General features: G+C 38.6%; 1 protein-coding gene across 1 annotated transcript in view; it reads left to right on the top strand.

Moving 5' to 3' along the window:
- Positions 1 to 17,245, top strand: part of Pard3b (par-3 family cell polarity regulator beta) — a 1,086,921-nt gene that overhangs the window by 905,158 nt on the left and 164,518 nt on the right. Inside the window, exon 20 of the mRNA XM_045147062.1 lies at positions 12,168 to 12,470. Coding sequence (XP_045002997.1) covers positions 12,168 to 12,470 — 303 coding nt within the window. The remainder of the gene's footprint in view (positions 1 to 12,167; positions 12,471 to 17,245) is intronic.

Here is a 17,245-nt window from a genome sequence, read left to right as displayed (position 1 = left end):
ACCAGTGGTTAGATGCCCTGGCACATTCATTCAGTCTTTGTCTCTGTCTCTCTCTTTCTCTCTCTTTTTGTTCCTCTCTCTGCTTGCAAATAAAGAATGAATAAATAATTTTTAAAAATACATATTTTCCTTACTTAGTAATAAAATTCAAAGAAAAAGAAAACAGCAATCTCTAAAACTTGAAAACAAACCAAAATGAACAACCTAAAACAAATTGGGTGCATAGCCACTCAGGAAAAAATAATTGTTGGTAGAACACAGTTTAACTATGCATGTTTAGTATGATGTAATCTAACAAAATAGAACTAAGAAGACAAACCCTACGAGGCTAATGTTAACTGCTATGGTCTCAGTGCTAAAGCTTAGTTTCCAGTGTCATGTTCCTGGGAGACAGAGCTTTAGGGTGGCTAGTGGGCTATAGGGCAGAAGCGTCCTAATTGGGATCCGAGGCCTTGCGAAAGACCCCAGCACTGTCTTGCCTCTTCTGTAAGGCAGAAAACATGGCCAGAAGAGAGCAGTCTACATCTGAGAATAGAGTCCTCACCAAAACCTGACCCTGCTGGCACCCTGATCTCCAACTTTCACCTGAAAAACTATAGAATTAAGTTTCTTTTGATGAGCATATCTATGTTATCAGATTAAGACAGCAGAATTAGTATTATTTCAAAGTATATTCATTTAAAATTACATGCATATTACAAATTCACAGTTATATCACCATAAAGAATTAAGAATTTTCAATTTAAAAAAGAATTTTTTTAATTAAAGCCAAGTAGAATTTCTGCAATATTCAATTTCAGTCAGAATTACCAGTACAAACTGCGAGTGGTGGCATATACCTTTAGTCCCTGGTTAAAGCAGGAGAATCAGTGGAAGTTCAAGGCCAACCTGGACAAAATGAAGTCCAGGTCAGCCTTGGTTACAGTGAAACCTTATGCTGGGTGCAAACAAACAAAAATAAAGAATTAGCTGTTTGTTTGTTTTCCAAAATGATGTACTTCCTAGCCACTTGGTAAAGCAATTAGAGATGCCTCAAAAATTTAAAAGTAGATCTACCCCATAAAAATCAAGTTATTTCACTCCTGGTTATATGCTTGAAGAAATCAGCATGAGAGAGACAGAGAGAGAGAGAGAGAGTTGCATATCCATATTTATTGCAGCATTATTCACAATAGCTAAGATATGAAACCAGCCTAGATGCATATCAACAGATAGTGGTAAAGAAAATATGTCATATATACACAATGAAATTTTATTCAGCCATAAAAAAAATGAAATTATGACATTCTCAAGAAAATAGAAGGAAGTGGAAATCATCTTGTTAAGCAAAATAATAGACTCAGAAAGAAAAACATCATTTTTGTTTTGTTTTGTTTTGAAGTAAGGTCATGCTATGGCCTGGGTTTAACTAGAAGTTACTATGTAGTCTCAGGCTGGCCTCAAACTCACAGCAATCTTCTCCCACCTCATCCCCCAGAGTGCTAGAATTAAAGGCATGTGCCACCACCCGTTCATATGTTCTTCTATGTAGAAGCTAGACTTTGTGTGTGTGTGTGTGTGTGTGTGTGTGTGTGTGTGTGTGTGTGTATCCTGAATACAGAAGGAGACTCTTGGGAGAGGGGAAGGGCACAAGGGAAGGTGATGGTTATGAGTAAAGTACAATGGTATACAACATACATGAATGCACCAAAACTCATTATTTCATATGCTTACCAAAAAATTCTTAATTTTGAAATAAATAAAAATAATAAATATTCGGCCTAGCTCTATCTACAGAAAAGCCTCAGCAGTGAGCACCCTGAGCTCTAGATATGAGTTCTCAGATCTTGAAGGAGTGGTTCCTTCCACAGATGACGACCATGAGCCCAAGGCTCCTTGTTTGTCACATAGCAAAGACGTGATCAAAAGTACCAGGTCAAGTCAAAAGAAAAGAGGCCAACAGAACAGTCTCTATTGATTAAATATTGACTAAATATGCAGCAAAAGAGTAAGGAATACAAGTTATTAAAATCCCTAAAATATGGTCTAGAGAGATGGCTTAGCAGTTAGCTTGCATGTGAAGCCTAAGGACCCAGGTTTGATTCCCCAGATGCACATGATGGCACATTCATCGGGAGTTCCTTTGTGACTAGAGGTACTGGTGTCCCATTCTTTCTCTTTAATAAATAAAAGTAAAATAAACCCTAAGTGTGTATCATGGGCTAATTTAAAAAGTAATCCACAGTAATGTTCATAGTCTTCTAATAGAAGGTCTGGAAAAAAATCTTTAATATCTCATCTGACCCCATTGGAAGTATCCAGGGAACTAATTCCTTAATCTGAAAAAAATCAATAATTACAAAAGAATAATCTGGCCTGGAGGAATGGCTTAGCAGTTAAGGTGTTTGCCAGTAAAGCCAAGGGACCCAGTTTCAATTCCCCAGGACCCACATTAGCCAGATACACAAGGGGGTACACACATCTGGAGTTCATTTGCAGTGGCTGGAGGCCCTAGTGCACCCATTCTATCTCTCTCTCTCACTCTCTCTCTTTCTCTGTCAAATAAATAAATAAAAATAAAATATTTTTTAAAAAGAAACATTTAAGCATTTATGCTAACCTCAGTGCATGAAGAGTATTTTAATAAAACAAAACTCTAAAACTTTTGAGAGTTCTTTTCATATTCCAGGTAGTGAATATAAAGGAATGATGGCCTTCCAAAATGACCATTTCACAACCTCTAAGGAAATAACTCATCATGGCCCGGCAGTAGAAGGAATGATTAAGTGAATGAAAGCTTGACAGTGGAAGTTTATGAGAGAGACTTTAGCATCACTAAGTATGACAGCTAGACAGCGTATCCCTTTTGATGTGATACAGCTTGAAATGCATGGTTGTAATGATATTGAATCTATAGAGTAATGTGGCTGAGTTGACAATATAATAGTACTGTAATCTTAAACGGAATGGTTTTCTTATCTATGTTTTTTTCACTCAGTATGTACAAATGAAATTGATTTTTATATTCAGCTTATATCCAACAGCAATAGCAACAAAAGTCTAACTCAAGAAGACATTCTGACAATGAAAATATGCTTAAAAGCATATATTAAAAGAGCTATCCATACAAAGTGATCTTCTTAACATGATCAGTGAACTTTAAAGAAAAGCAAATAAAATATTTTGCCCAGATAAATAAAAAAAGCAAATTGCTTATGCTAACTTACAAAGGAAAAAAGAGTTATGTAATCATCCACTTTGTGACAGCAACATTGTCAAATGAAAATGGAATCAAATGTCTAAAATTCTCAAGGAAATAAGAAATAAGGTGAGCCAATAATTTTATCTCGCAAGACCAGCTTTCAAGTATAAGAGGCATATTTTTACTGACTCAAGAAGTGCTGCCCCATGCATTCTAACTGAGGAGTCTGCTAGAGGACTGCAAATCTATTCTTTATTAAATATGGTTACTTTTACATATTGAGTATATAGGCATTTGTAAAGGTAGAATCAGATGAGAGTTGAACAGAATATGCTTTTAACAATGTGGTGTCTATGGGCTGGAAAGTTAGCCCAGTGGTTAAAGGCTCTTGCTTGCAAAGCCAGACAGCCTGAGTTCAATTCCTCAGTACCTAGCTAAAGCCAGATGCACAAAGTAGTACATGCTGCTGGAGTTTGTTTGTAGCGGCAAGAGGCCCTAGTGTGCCCCTTACAATCTGTCCCTATCTATCTATCTATCTATCTATCTATCTATCTATCTATCTATCTATATCTGTCTATCTATCTTTTTAGGGACATGAGAGATTTTCTCAGTGGTTAAGATATTTGCCTTTAATGCCTAATGATCCAGGTTCTAGTACCCACGTAAATCCATATGCACAAAGTAGCACATGCATGTGGAGTTTGTTTGCAGTGGCTGGTGGCCCTGGTGCATCCATTCTCTCTGTCTATTTCTTTTCTCGATCTCTCTGTGCTTGCAAATAAATAAATAAAATTATTTTTAAATACTTGTTTGCAAAACAATGTAGGTATAGTACAAGTACAAGGGAAACAACGTAGGTACAGTAAGTACAAGCACAATAATGGAGGGGCAAAATAAAGCTAGTTGCTATGGGATAATTAATTCCAGCATTGTTTTGCAGAAGCAGGATTATTAATGTGGAAGAAAGGAGATACATATGTCAAATAGATGTGGTTGTGATTAGGAAGGACCTCATGCAGACTGTAATGGCTTAGATACATCTGAGTGTGACCCCAAGGCTAGGCCTTAGTGAGACAATGTTAAGAGGTGGGATCCTTGTAAGAGGGAACATGGTGGAAGGTCCTTAAGCAAACTGGGGCCATGCCCTCAGTGTGTTCCCAGACTCTTGAGCTTCCTATTTCCCTATGTGATCTCTCTCTTCCACACATACCCTTGCATTGCCACCTGCCTTAAGTTGATACACCCATGGTGGACCTCAGCAGAGTCTGTTCATGTTTCTGGACTTTCAACATCCAAAACTATGAGCCTCTTTTTCTTTTTTCTTTTTGGTAAAACTAGAATGCTTCACATATTTCAGTGTAGTAACAGAAAATGAGCTAATGCAGAGATCTCTTGAGACAAGGAGCAAAGCTCTATTTCTTAACCTCAGTATTGCTCAAACACATTGTTGCTTTATAATAATGCTTTAGTCTATGACCTTGTTTTGTAAAAATTTCCGTGAGTTTTTTTTTTTTGGTTCTACTTTATAATAAGAATAAACTAGCAAATAAAAGTGTATAAAAGGGGCTAGAGGAATGGCTGAGCAGTTAAGGCATTTGCCTGCAAGGCCAAAGGACCCAGGTTCGATTCCCCAGTACTCACGTAAGCCAGATGCACAAGGTGGTGCATGTATCTGGAGTTCCTCTGCAGTGTCTGGAGGCCCTGGCACACCCATTCTCTCACTGTCTCATCCTCTTTCTCTGTCAAATAAATAAATAAATAAAATTATTTTAAGAGATTGACTCTACAGAAAATAAATCCATTTTTTAAGTTATTTTGCTAGAGAGAGAGAGAGAGAGAGAATGGTTGTGTTAGGAACTTTAGCTACTGCACGCAAACTCCAGATGCCTGCTTCACTTTGTCTGGATTTAGGTGGGTACTGGAGATTCCAAGAGGGGTCCTTTGGCTTTTCCAGAAAGCACCTTAACTGCTAAGCCATCTCTACAGCCCCCTAAAAATTTTGAATTGTTTTGAACTGAAAATGTTCCTTTTGTGGAGGAGATGAACAGGGATAACAGTCTGTCTCCAGCACATCACATGTAAAGACCACCGTTAAGGACTACACGTTTTTATTCATACATCCGTGTCCCACCCTCTGACTAAGATACATTACATTTCCACAAGTTGGATCAAGACAGACAAGTTCCTTCACACCCCATCCCATGTGGGAATGCACTCATGATTCTCTGTCACAGTTCCCATGCGAGACTGACCTTGACCTTTTGAGCATGAGCTAGCCTTCTTCCCCATGGAGTCATAATCACCTGGACTTGTTTATGTCTCCATGGGAGGTGAAGCAGGGAATCAGTATGGTTCTTTGTTCTTTCTAACATACAATATAAGAGCAGCAAATACTGAATGCATTCATGTCAGCCAAACAGCAGAAAGGAAACTCACACTCAAGGAGATGTAGTCTAATTAGGGGAAGCAGAATGTCATGAACAAATCAAAAGATTTTCATTTTATTTATTTTTATTTATTTGTTTTTTACAATCTCATCCCAACATGTGGAAATGGCATAATGTTCTCTAGTCAGAGGAAAGGGCGCAAGTAAATGGGTGTGATCTGGGAGGCTTACTTAATACTGGGGTATACAGCTCATGTAGGATGATACTGGTTTGATTATCCCTTCTATACTCCTCTCCATAAAGAAGACATCTAGTGAACGTTACTGGCAAATTTCTGCATGGCTTATATTATTTAGGTGTGCCTAACACTCCAAGGTTTGGGTAAGAACAATACTGTTATGTATGTCCTTGTTAGTTTAATCTTTTACTAAGTGATCAAGTAAAGAGATAGAAATTCCTACAAAGTATATCAGTGTACTGATTTCTTTTGCAGGTACTTATTTTGTACATTGATTTATTTTGTAGGACTCTACAAATATAATATTTCTGACAAACAGAATTTAGTAGAAACATAAGTCAAAGAGAAGGCAAACTGTTAAGTTGAATATGGAGCCATATGTTAGTAAGGTTAGGCTTTATCCTACAGAAAATTTGGGGTAGTAGCTGACTAATAAAAATGAGTTCTGTTGGTAGAAATAGTTGACCTTAAGGGACCAAACACAATTTCAATAAACAGTAATTTGAAGGCAGTATAACTAAGTTGACAGCAAAATCATGAAAAATAGGGTTTGCAAAAGAAGGAATGTCCATGGGTGCAGAGTAATATTTTCTTGCTCTGACTCTGTTTTTAAGTTTTGATGCATTGTGACATATAGTTGAGAGAAATAGAGAGCATTTTTATATTTAAAGTATTTAAATTATCTTAAAATATATAAAAAATCTAAAACATGCAAAGTAGAAAGGCTACATACATCTAAGGCACTCCTATGATGACCCACACACTCTCTACAGGCAGCTACTGTTGTGAATTTTCTATGTATCCTGACAGATATTTTCTGAGCAAGGATAACTATGTGTAATTTAAAATAATATACGTGTGTGTGTGTGTGTGTGTGTGTGTGTGTGTGTGTAATTTTCTTTACACTAGCAATTCTGTGTCTCTAATTTGGCTGCTGAAAACACTTCTTTCATTGTCCTTTATGCGGGCTGTTCATACATTCAGGCTGTTTTCTATACTTCTATACTCAGTGTTTTTTTTTTTTTGTTTTTTTTTTTTTTGGTTTCTCACTCTGGTTCAGGCTGACCTGGAATTGACTATGTAGTCTCAGGGTGGCCTCAAACTGTCGGCAATCCCCCTACCTCTGCCTCCCAAGTGCTGGGATTAAAGGTATGCACCACCACACCCAGCTTCAGTGTATTTTTTTTGTCATATTTGGAATTCTTTAATTACCACAAAAATTAATCCATTTACACTTAGTTTCATACATAAATATGGAAAATTTACTTTGTAACTTTTAAAACTAATCTTCCTCTGGGGCTGGGGAGATTGCTGTGGTTAAAGGCACTAGCTTATAAAGCCTGCAGGCCCAAGTTTGATTCTCCAGTACCCAAGTAAAGCCAGATACACAAAGTAGCACATGCATCTGCAGCTCACTTGCACTGGCAAGAGGCTCTAATACACCTATTCATCCTCTCTCTCTCTCTCTGTCTTTCTACAAATGAATAAATAATTTCTTTAAAAGCTTCATATGTCTTCTGTTATCTACTCCATGGTCTGTGTTTGCTTTTTTAATTTCTTGTGTACTGCTAATTTGTTCTTTTAGTGATTTCTCTGTAGTTTTATTTACTGTATTTGTTTTCTAACTTCTCAACTTCAAAGAGTAACTACTGACATTTGCTTTGGTCAGCGAGAAAGTGAATGTGTGAGTGATAGTGTTGTCTGCTAACTCACCTCCTTATGACCTTCAGATTTTCATTTGTGACATTTTAATATTATCAGAGTATTGAATACTTGCATTTTTCTAGTTATTGCTCCCACAGATGTTTTACCTTAGGGCTATTTGTAAAGGAGTGTAGTTTTCACCTCCAGATCTATCATTCAGCATCTTTACCAGTGTCTTGATCTGCTTTTGCTGCTATCACAAGATATTTAAAATTGATCAATTTATAAGGGACAGAAATGTACTTTTACCACAGTTATGGAAGTTGGGGAGTCCAAGATCATTTTCTACAGAGCCTCACCTCTTAATACCAATGTGATGCAAATTATATTTCAGTATATAAATTGCCAGGGAACGAACCTGCAGGTAGGAGGAACTGGTTGAATTCTCAACTTTGAGTCAATTCTTGGTTGGTTGATATTGTGGTTTTAATGTGACATACCCTCCGTAGGGCCATGTGTTTGAACACTTGGTCTCCATCTGATGGCACTGCTTTGAAAGGTTGTGAGCCTTTAGGGAGATGGAAACTTGCTGTGGGAGAGTGGATTGCTATGACTGCGCCATGAGGTTTTCTAGCATGGGCCCACTTCCTGTCCACTTGCCATTTCCTGATTGCAGATGCAACATGACTAGTGACTGAAGCTCCTGCTACTAGGCTACACTGTCTTAATGGACTGTATGTCCTTCAAAGCCAAGCCAATTACTTCCTGTCAGGGACATTGTCATAATCAGGAGGGAAGCAACTCATACAGCTGGTTTTCATTAGTAAGTAGTTTTTCAAGAAGGGTTAATAAGTTATCATATTACATTTTTGTTTTTAAGTTTGTAAGAGTGTTTTTTCTCTTGTCTGTATTCAGAGAGCCTGATACAAATTTTCTTTTTCACCTTCTTGAAACAACACTTGTAATTTTTAAATGTTTGTATGAGCAACTCAATACACTTCATGTCCCACACTATTTGAAATTTAAAGGGAAAAAAAATGTATGCTTAAATTTATGTCAAATGATCTGAGCACAGTAATGTAAAATCATTAGTTCTTCAATTCTATATGTTCTCTCAAAACAATTTCCTCTCCAGTGTGCTGTGTGCACTGTCCGGGGAATTATTCTGTGGCCTTCTATTTTGGGGAAACTGATTACCCTGACAAAGGATAAGCTTGCTTTGATCAATGAGATCTTCACATTGATTGGCTTCCTTTGGTAAGCCTGATTTTACCTCTACTTTCTCCTTGCATCTATAATAAAGCATGTTGCTTCTTAATTCTCTGCATTTCACTCCCATGACATTTTCATATGGGCAGAAGATGGAGCACAAGCCATAGAGCTCTTACAGTGCTGCTTCTCTATTCAGAAGCTGGATCCTCACAAAGATTTATCCACAATCCCAGGTCCTTTCTTCTCCTCAGACCCTCTTTTTGTAAGTAAAATTCTGTTGTCTAAGCTACCCCAGAATTTTTCTCTTGCTTCAAGTGTGCACTGCTGGATATGCAAATATGTATTAGCTCTTGGCATACTCCCCACTTTGGACTGAGCCTCAATTTCATTACAAAGTATGGGAATGTAGCCACTTTCTAATTCCATTGTAGTGAATTTTCGTGCCTATTTCTTGATCATGTGCTTATGTATAATTTTAGGGAGGAGAGTAAAGTAGCTATAATTTAGCTCTATCATTTATTATACTCTATCAGAGTTCTTTGATCTCCTTGAATACAATAAAAATGGGATAAGGGATGTACCAAAATCTCTTGGCATATTCTAGACTAACACGTTTGAGGAGAATCTTCTGCAATCATGAAATTGGTCCATATTTCCACTGTCAATACAGTGGTCACTAGCTGCATGTAGTCATTGAGCATTTGAATGTGTTTCATGAACCTTAGATGGATTTTATTTGGCTTTAATTCAAAGTTAAATTTACATAGCTACACCAATCAAATGGCAATTATATTAGACAGTGTAGCTGTAGGCAATGGAAAACCTGAAGACTGGGTTTTGACCAAGGTGATAGAAATAAAAGAGAACTTATATGAAGTATTCTGGAGGAAAAAAAAAAAAAGACACAATAGTATTTTCAAGCAGAGGAAAGTAGAATTAAATAATTCAAGAGCAGTGTGCTTGGGAGAATGGAGAAACTAATAGTATTGTAAAACGGGAAATAGTATATTATCAAAGGATATTTTGGAAAAAAACAACGATATTATAGCAGGTGGAGTTCCCATTGGGAAGAAGACCTCCAAGTGGGAATAACTAGAAACAATTAGAATTCTCACACTGTCTTTGAGGGAAGATGTCAGAGCTACAGAAATGAATTTTTTTTGACAATCTCTTCAGAGAGTCTCTTTTGACTCCATGCACCCCTTTTCAGACATCGTCTTGTCCTCCCCTACATAGAGAGACCCTGATACATGTCATAATAATGATGGTTCAGAGAAATTACTATTTCACCTACTGAGTGGTTAACATGAAATTAGTTACTGCAACCCTCAGTGGTGCACACAGGGTGGAGGAGGAATTTGGTTTTGTTTCAGAAAGGAAAAAAAACAAGATAAAACACTGGTTGGCATACGCAGAGAACTTTCATCTGAAAATCTCTGCACACTCAGCAAGCTTAATTAATGAGAAAACCTGTAAGAAAGAGAAAGGATGAAATAAAAAACACAGATTCCAATGTTCTATTTTTGTGCTTTGAAAAAATCAGGTTTGGTGTTTTCTTCTGTTAATGCACAAGCGTAGCCCCATGTGGCAGCCATGAGGTATTTATCTTTCTACTGACTGATTTTTCTCAAAAGCATCCCTCTTAAGAGACAGAGAAACCACACAGATCCCACCCCTGAACTTTATTGATGTCTTTCACTCTGTTTGCAATGGAAATCCATTCCTATCATATTGCAGTAAGCATTCTCTGATAATGTAGTTCAAACTGCCCCTGGAAACACTGTTTTGTTGCAGGATGGAGCAGGTTATCTTCTCAAAAATTATTTTTTTAAAAATCCATGAATCTGGGACTAACATGTATTGAAAGGGGACAGGCAAGGCCCCTTAACAGGTACCCTACTGGATAATCTTCCTTTCATCTTAATTCAAAAATTCCATGGAGATTCAAGCTATCTTATGCAAAAACATAACTTCTTCTAATTATTTATATGTAGGGTACACGTGTTGTCCTAGTCAAAGGAGATATGCTATAATGTATCCTGGCATTTATTTTCAGCGGTGTAACTTGAGGATAGATGCTGCTTTTTAACCCTATGCCTCCTCAATGTTTTATTTTGGTGCTCTTTATTTCCCCTGCCTGAACTTGTTTTTTCCTTCTTTCTAAATCAACAAGATAAAACAACAACACTGTCCTGTCAGGAGAAGAAAAAGAAAAGAATACCTTGAAAGATCATGGCTTCTAAAGATTTTGACAAAGGATTTGATGTTTTGTAAAGTAAAACCAGCTTCCATGAATAAAAACAACTGTTTTTTGTTTGAAGAGAGGAAGATGCTGAGCAACTTTATGTTTGGTTTTGTAACTTGTCCAGACATAGAGAGATCTCTCAAAGCTGGCCGCAGCCCTCTCATCTTCTCTGAGTCCAGGACTTTAGCTCTGACCCCCTCATCCTCTCCTGAACGATTGCCCTCAGCACCTGAGCCAGCATCATCCTACTCTTTCATCCCATACACTCTGCATCTTGTTTGCCTAGGTATGGAAGGCTAAATGCCTTCTTAATTAGTGGTGAAGGCCTCCTGACACCATCTGGCTCACTATTGTCCAGAAAAGTGCCATAGTGAGCTCCCCATCTTGCCACATAAGTGGTACCTACAGAAAGCTTACCTAATACTGTCCAGATTAAATGTCAGGATCTCAGAATTCAAGAGGCTCTGGAATCTACCTAAGCATACTTCTCTGCTCCATCCGCAGCAGTCCACACAGTGGCATTGAGTAGCAGTAACATTCTATAATATCACTTAGAGTTTTAGTACTGTGGAGTACTGCCAGTAATGGTGTTTAACTCACTTATATGTGCCAATTCATCTCTGTCACAAGCCTATTAATTTCTTCATTATTTTACTCTGTCCCTGGCCCCCGTATAATGAGACACAATGATCCTCATTTATGTAACCAAAAAACTTAGTGTTGCTTATAAATTACCCTGATCCCACTGCTTTTAGTGACCAGACAGCCTCGGTATTTCTTTTTCATATTTAAATCAATTTTTGCAAGCTCTTTTCTTTAGAAGAATATGCTGGAACTCTAGGGCACCAAATAGTGAAGTCACAGCAAAAGCAAAAGATTCTGACGAGCTTCTCAACATGTAGCCCTGTCCTAAGAAAGGCTCTCATGATATCATTCCAGAGGTGCCACTCTTGCCACAAATACTCCTCCTTTGGAGGCACTGCTATCACCACTTTCATCAGGAGGCAGCATGTCAAAATACCTATAGCATTGCTATCAAGGTAAAGACACTGTGACAAATAAAGGTCATAGATAGAAAATTAATCCTCTTATGATTCTGCTGGCATTTCTTCATGGTTTGATCTTGAGTAAACAGGAGAGTGACAGCTAAGTGGCTAGCAACAGTTAGCATAAATTCCAGAGTTGTATCGGCAACCATTGTCTCAGCAGTTGAAATTCGCACACTACCTATTCTGTGCTTTTTTTTTTTTTTATTTTCAGGATTGTAGCAAAACATCAGGAGCTAAGGGAGAAGCAGGCAAGAGGTCTTGTTGATTACGCTACAGGAGCAATTGGATCAGTACATGACATGGATGACGATGAAATGGACCCCAATTATGCCAGAGTGAACCACTTTCGGGAACCCTGTGCATCAGCGAATGTCTTTAGATCTGCGTCTCCTCCTCGTGCTGGACCACTCAGTTGTCCCCGGGATGGACATCCACTGTCTCCAGAAAGAGACCACTTAGAGGGTCTCTATGCTAAGGTCAACAAGCCTTATCATCCACCAGCTCCAGCTGACAGGTAATATAACTTCGTGAAAGATGAATGCAGTTTTAATTCAGTAAGTTTCAAATCATCTCCACTGCTGAAGCAGATAAAAATATATTCTTCAGTCTATAAAAACTGTAATGATGTGATGCCCTAGACAAGCATTCTACTTTGACCTATCCTGAAGGTATCAGCCATCAAAAATAAAGCAATGGCCAGTTACCAGGTAGCATGACTGAATGGAAGTAGTCGAGGACATGGTGCAACAGGGAATAATTTTTACAGGAATATTGTGACAGAAGACTAATGATGAAAACTTTGAAGGGATATTGTCCTTTATCCTAAGAGCCCTATTATAAGAGACTGATTCAAGAAAATGGCATGCAGCTTGGAGGTGAGGAGTCAGAGAAGAGAAAATGACTTTCAAGTAGGTATAATTGATGTGGGATTAGAGATAGCTACAGAGGTACAGGGGACTTTGGAAAGTAAGACTGGAATTTATGCTCAAGGAAAATGTGACCGGTTAGGTATTCAAGGATGGCCTTGCACATGGGAGTTTGATGCAGTAGAGAAAGAGAGGAGGTGATCTTTAGGGTTAGCAACTAAGGAAAGGGGTCACAGGACTATTTGTCAGTACAATAGAACTAAGTAGGGAATGATATGGTTCCAACCCCACCTCATGCCAAAAGGAAAGTGCCTTATCTCTTGGAAGGTTGATCTAAAAGAGCTTTAGTCAACATGCAGCATTAGCTGACCCTTGGAATTGCACACACGAGGAATGGCTTGACCAATCCTGCTCTAATCCAACTGCTGCTGCTCAAACTCTGAAGGGAAGATGTGGAAAGGATGATGCAAAAAGCTGTAATCCTACATGAAGGAGCAAAAGCATTTTCCGGGTTTCTTAGGGTTCTGACAACTACCCAGGCCCCATTAGTAGCCAGCTTTCGTGTGATAGCATGATATATCGCGTATGTTTACCGTGTACATTTCCCCAGCTGGGTGATATTATGCACTTTCAATTAGGTTGGAGAGAGGAAGGGAAATTGTGGCATTTTTATGCAGACTGTAAAGTGTAGCTTCACAAGACTGATTACCTTTCAGAGCCTTTCCAATAACCAAGTGGGAAGGAAGGAGCAATTTTTAATCCTTACTGTCAGGCTTCCAGGTTGATAATATTAAAGAAAGATGGTCAAGTTTTTCTTGGGGACAAAATGAAAATATAAATTCCTATGACTGTGTGATATGGCCATAATAGCTAAATTGCTAATTCAAAGGATTAAGAGTTGGCCTTTTTCTCTCCAGCCTTTCATAGAGGGGTGAATTTTATCATGTAAATAATAATAGTATGCTAGAGTCTATTCTAGCCTCAAGCACAGTCAATCTTCCTTTCTCTGAGTTAGAGAGGGCTTTGTAGCAATCCCCTTTGCATATGCCCACCGCTTGAACACTGCCGCAGAAGAACTATATTTCCTGGACCTTCCGAAGCCTGTGTCATCCTGTACAAATTCCACGGGGATAAACGTGAGGCATTCTTCCTGTCCTCATGTCAATTCCACACACAGAATTAAGCCACGGAAACAGGCTTCCTTACTGCCATCTTCCTGCGCCCCCTTTGCTAAAAACATTCCTACTCTCCCACAGCACCAAAGACCAGCACTCATCATATCCCAAAGATTTGTCACCAAAAGTTATTTTCCTCCTAGGCCTCACAGTTAGTTTTAAGACTGTGTTGATCAGCTTTCTGTCTGTGTAACAAAATCCCTGATATAAACAGCTCAAAAGAAAGAACGACTTATTATGGTGCTTAGTTCTGGGGGGGGGGGGGTCTTAGCCCATGGTCACTCAGCAGAGTGAGCACCATGGTGTGCAGTAGATGCTGACATGAAGCCACCCATCACATGGAATGGGGAGAGGACCAGGGACAAAGATTCCCTTCCAAGTCATGCTCACAATGTCCTATTTCTTCAGATTTGACCCCATCTCTGAATCACCCACTAAGCTATGGCTTTTACCAGTAGATTAACCCAATGAATGCAATATGGCCCCTGATCACCTCTCTCTGGTCCCACCTTCGATCACTGCTACATTGGAGACCAAACCTTCATTTCTGAACTAATGATGGATATTTCAGATCCAAAAATAAACACTACATTTAGCATGCCGTCTAAGCTAGTTTTTACCCATGTAGGTTAGGTCAGGAAAGAACTCTTTGGATAATCTTAATGACAGCCACTATGAAATGTTGTCAAGGGAAGTAAGTTATTTAGTGCCCAACCCAGACATCTACATGAGCAATAGGGTCTTTTAGCTCTGACTTCTTTGTATTAATAAATGATCTAAAATTGCTTTCAACAGAGTTTGAACTGCTGCCATATTTTGGGACAGCAGATCACAGGGTGACTTCTTATACCCAGAATCATCTTTATTCTGCGCTTATCTGTAATTGTATTTACAGACTATCTCATGTCTTTTTCTTGAAGCCTTAAAGCAAACAATTTTTGTCTTGGCACACAGTAAGCTTTTAGAAATGGTAGCTATGATCATCATGGTTATTAGTACTACTATTAGTACTGCTTCATCAATGAAATTCTGAGCCCAGGTGAACCTAGTAGGTAGGTTAATAAAAAAGACATATGAGGGCTGGAGAGATGGCTTAGTGGTTAAGCACTTGCCTGTGAAGCCTAAGGACCCCGGTTCGAGGCTCGGTTCCCCAGGTCCCACGTTAGCCAGATGCACAAGGGGGTGCACGCATCTGGAGTTCGTTTGCAGAGGCTGGAAGCCCTGGCGCGCCCATTCTCTCTCTCTCCCTCTATCTGTCTTTCTCTCTGTGTCTGTCGCTCTCAAATAAATAAATTTAAAAAAAATAAAAAAGACATATGAATCAAGCATTTACTAATTATAAATCAAAAAGAACTTTAATATGTCTCTTTGTTATGCATATAATTTTACCATTTATTGCATATGAAAGCAAACTTACACGTTAATGAGATGACTTTATCTGTTTATTTTTACATAAAGAATTATATCTTGGCTGAATATTTGATACTGTAGGACATGGAGCAACTTCAATGTTTTTCAGAGTTGATCAATACTCTGGTTTTATACTCATCATTACTGAGAATGCCATTTCACATAAAAACATAGTACAAACTGGGAGAAATGTGTTTCGGTCCATTTAAGAAATTGTTGGCAAGTCTGTCCTAATCTCAAGCCAAAACGTCTTTTAATGCAACTCACCATCAACTGAAACAGCAGTTTTTTAAATCGAATATTCTAATACCATGCAATCCAAAGATATACTAATTTGATACTTACATGCTGAAAAGCGATGGTAGGAAAACATTAAAAGTTTGTTTCCCATAGTTAAATCACTGCTTCTGTAAGAGGAGAAACCTTTATATGCATAATAAAAGCACTATAATTGAGATTATATAATGGTCTTGAATCAGGGTTGAGGTGTTTCAGGCAGCTTTCATTGACACTGTTTGGCATGATAGCATGCATAGTGCAAAATACACATGTGTGTGGTTGGAACTAAGGCTGCAGTGAAGGAGCATGATGCAACATACGCAAGGCACCTTGGATTCATTACCTTTGATGTTGACTTGCTTGATCATTATGCATTCAGAAATCTTTTACTTCACCGAGAACTTTTGCAACGCTCATATTTGGTTCCATGAGCTCGTGCCGGGGGCCATGACACACAGCATAAGAACCTGGGTGTCAGAGGAACTCTGAGATGGTCTGTGAAACAGGAACTTGAGAGCAGCATAAATGGCAAGAATTGACATAGGAGGGCACAAGAGATGGGCAGAAAACAACGTGATAAAGATTCAGTCTTCATGGTGCGAAGTTTACACTTATCCCAAGAGAGGTGATGTGGCCAGCTGTGGGGCAGGAGGCCTCCCTGAGGTTGAGAGCGTGAGTCATGTCTGAGGACTCTGCAGGCTGACCAATGGCAGCACGTCCTCACCTCCTCCTTGCAAGAGGGAGGCCTGCAGGGATGATCTCAAATGCTGTGAGGGTTAAATACAGTTTTACTTTCTTTTCTGGTTTTTGCTATATCATCTTTCCTAACTTGTCCACATGTCTTCATGACACCCAAAAAAATATCATATGCACGTGCTTCCAGTTAGGTACAACAGTATTTTTTCCCTCCTTACTTCCCTTCTTTCTTCTCAGGCCAATACTTTCAACCTTTCTATGAAACAAGCCTTTGGGGCTGGAGAGATGGCTCAGCAGTTAAGGCACATGCCTGCAAAGTCTAAGGATACCAGTTTGATTACCCAGTACCCACATAAAGCCAGATGCACAAGGTGACACATGTGTTTGGAATTCATTTGCAGTGGCACACCCATTTTCTTTCTTTCTCTCTCTCTCTCTCTCTCTCTCTCTTTCCTGACTCTTTCTCTAACAAATAAATAAATAATATATATTTTAAAAAAATAAACAAGCTTAGCCTAACAAAAATTTGTCTGTAAATGAAAGTGATTTTTGTAAATGTCCTACCATGCTGACTGAGACATGGTACTGAACCTCATGTTGTTGGGTCTCCAGGGATTTGGACATAGCTTGAGTTAAATAAGACCTTCCCTCCAAGCTCTGCAGCCCCTAGAGTAGTAATGTGTAGTCATCCCCTACAGCACCACCTTTTATATAAAGGTCTCCCACAGTATCTGCACATTCAAACTCTGACTAGACCACAAGAGAAGAGTCCCACATAGGGAGACTACAAGGCATTTTTTTTTTTTTGTCACTTTACACAAAGTTCTCATCTTGCATTCATTTTTGCAGTTGCTATTCTTAAT

Source organism: Jaculus jaculus, chromosome 4 (genome assembly GCF_020740685.1).
Source record: "Jaculus jaculus isolate mJacJac1 chromosome 4, mJacJac1.mat.Y.cur, whole genome shotgun sequence".
NCBI lineage: Eukaryota > Metazoa > Chordata > Mammalia > Rodentia > Dipodidae > Jaculus > Jaculus jaculus.
The sequence above is the reverse complement of the archived record's forward strand: the minus strand, read 5'-3'. Positions and strand labels throughout refer to the sequence as shown.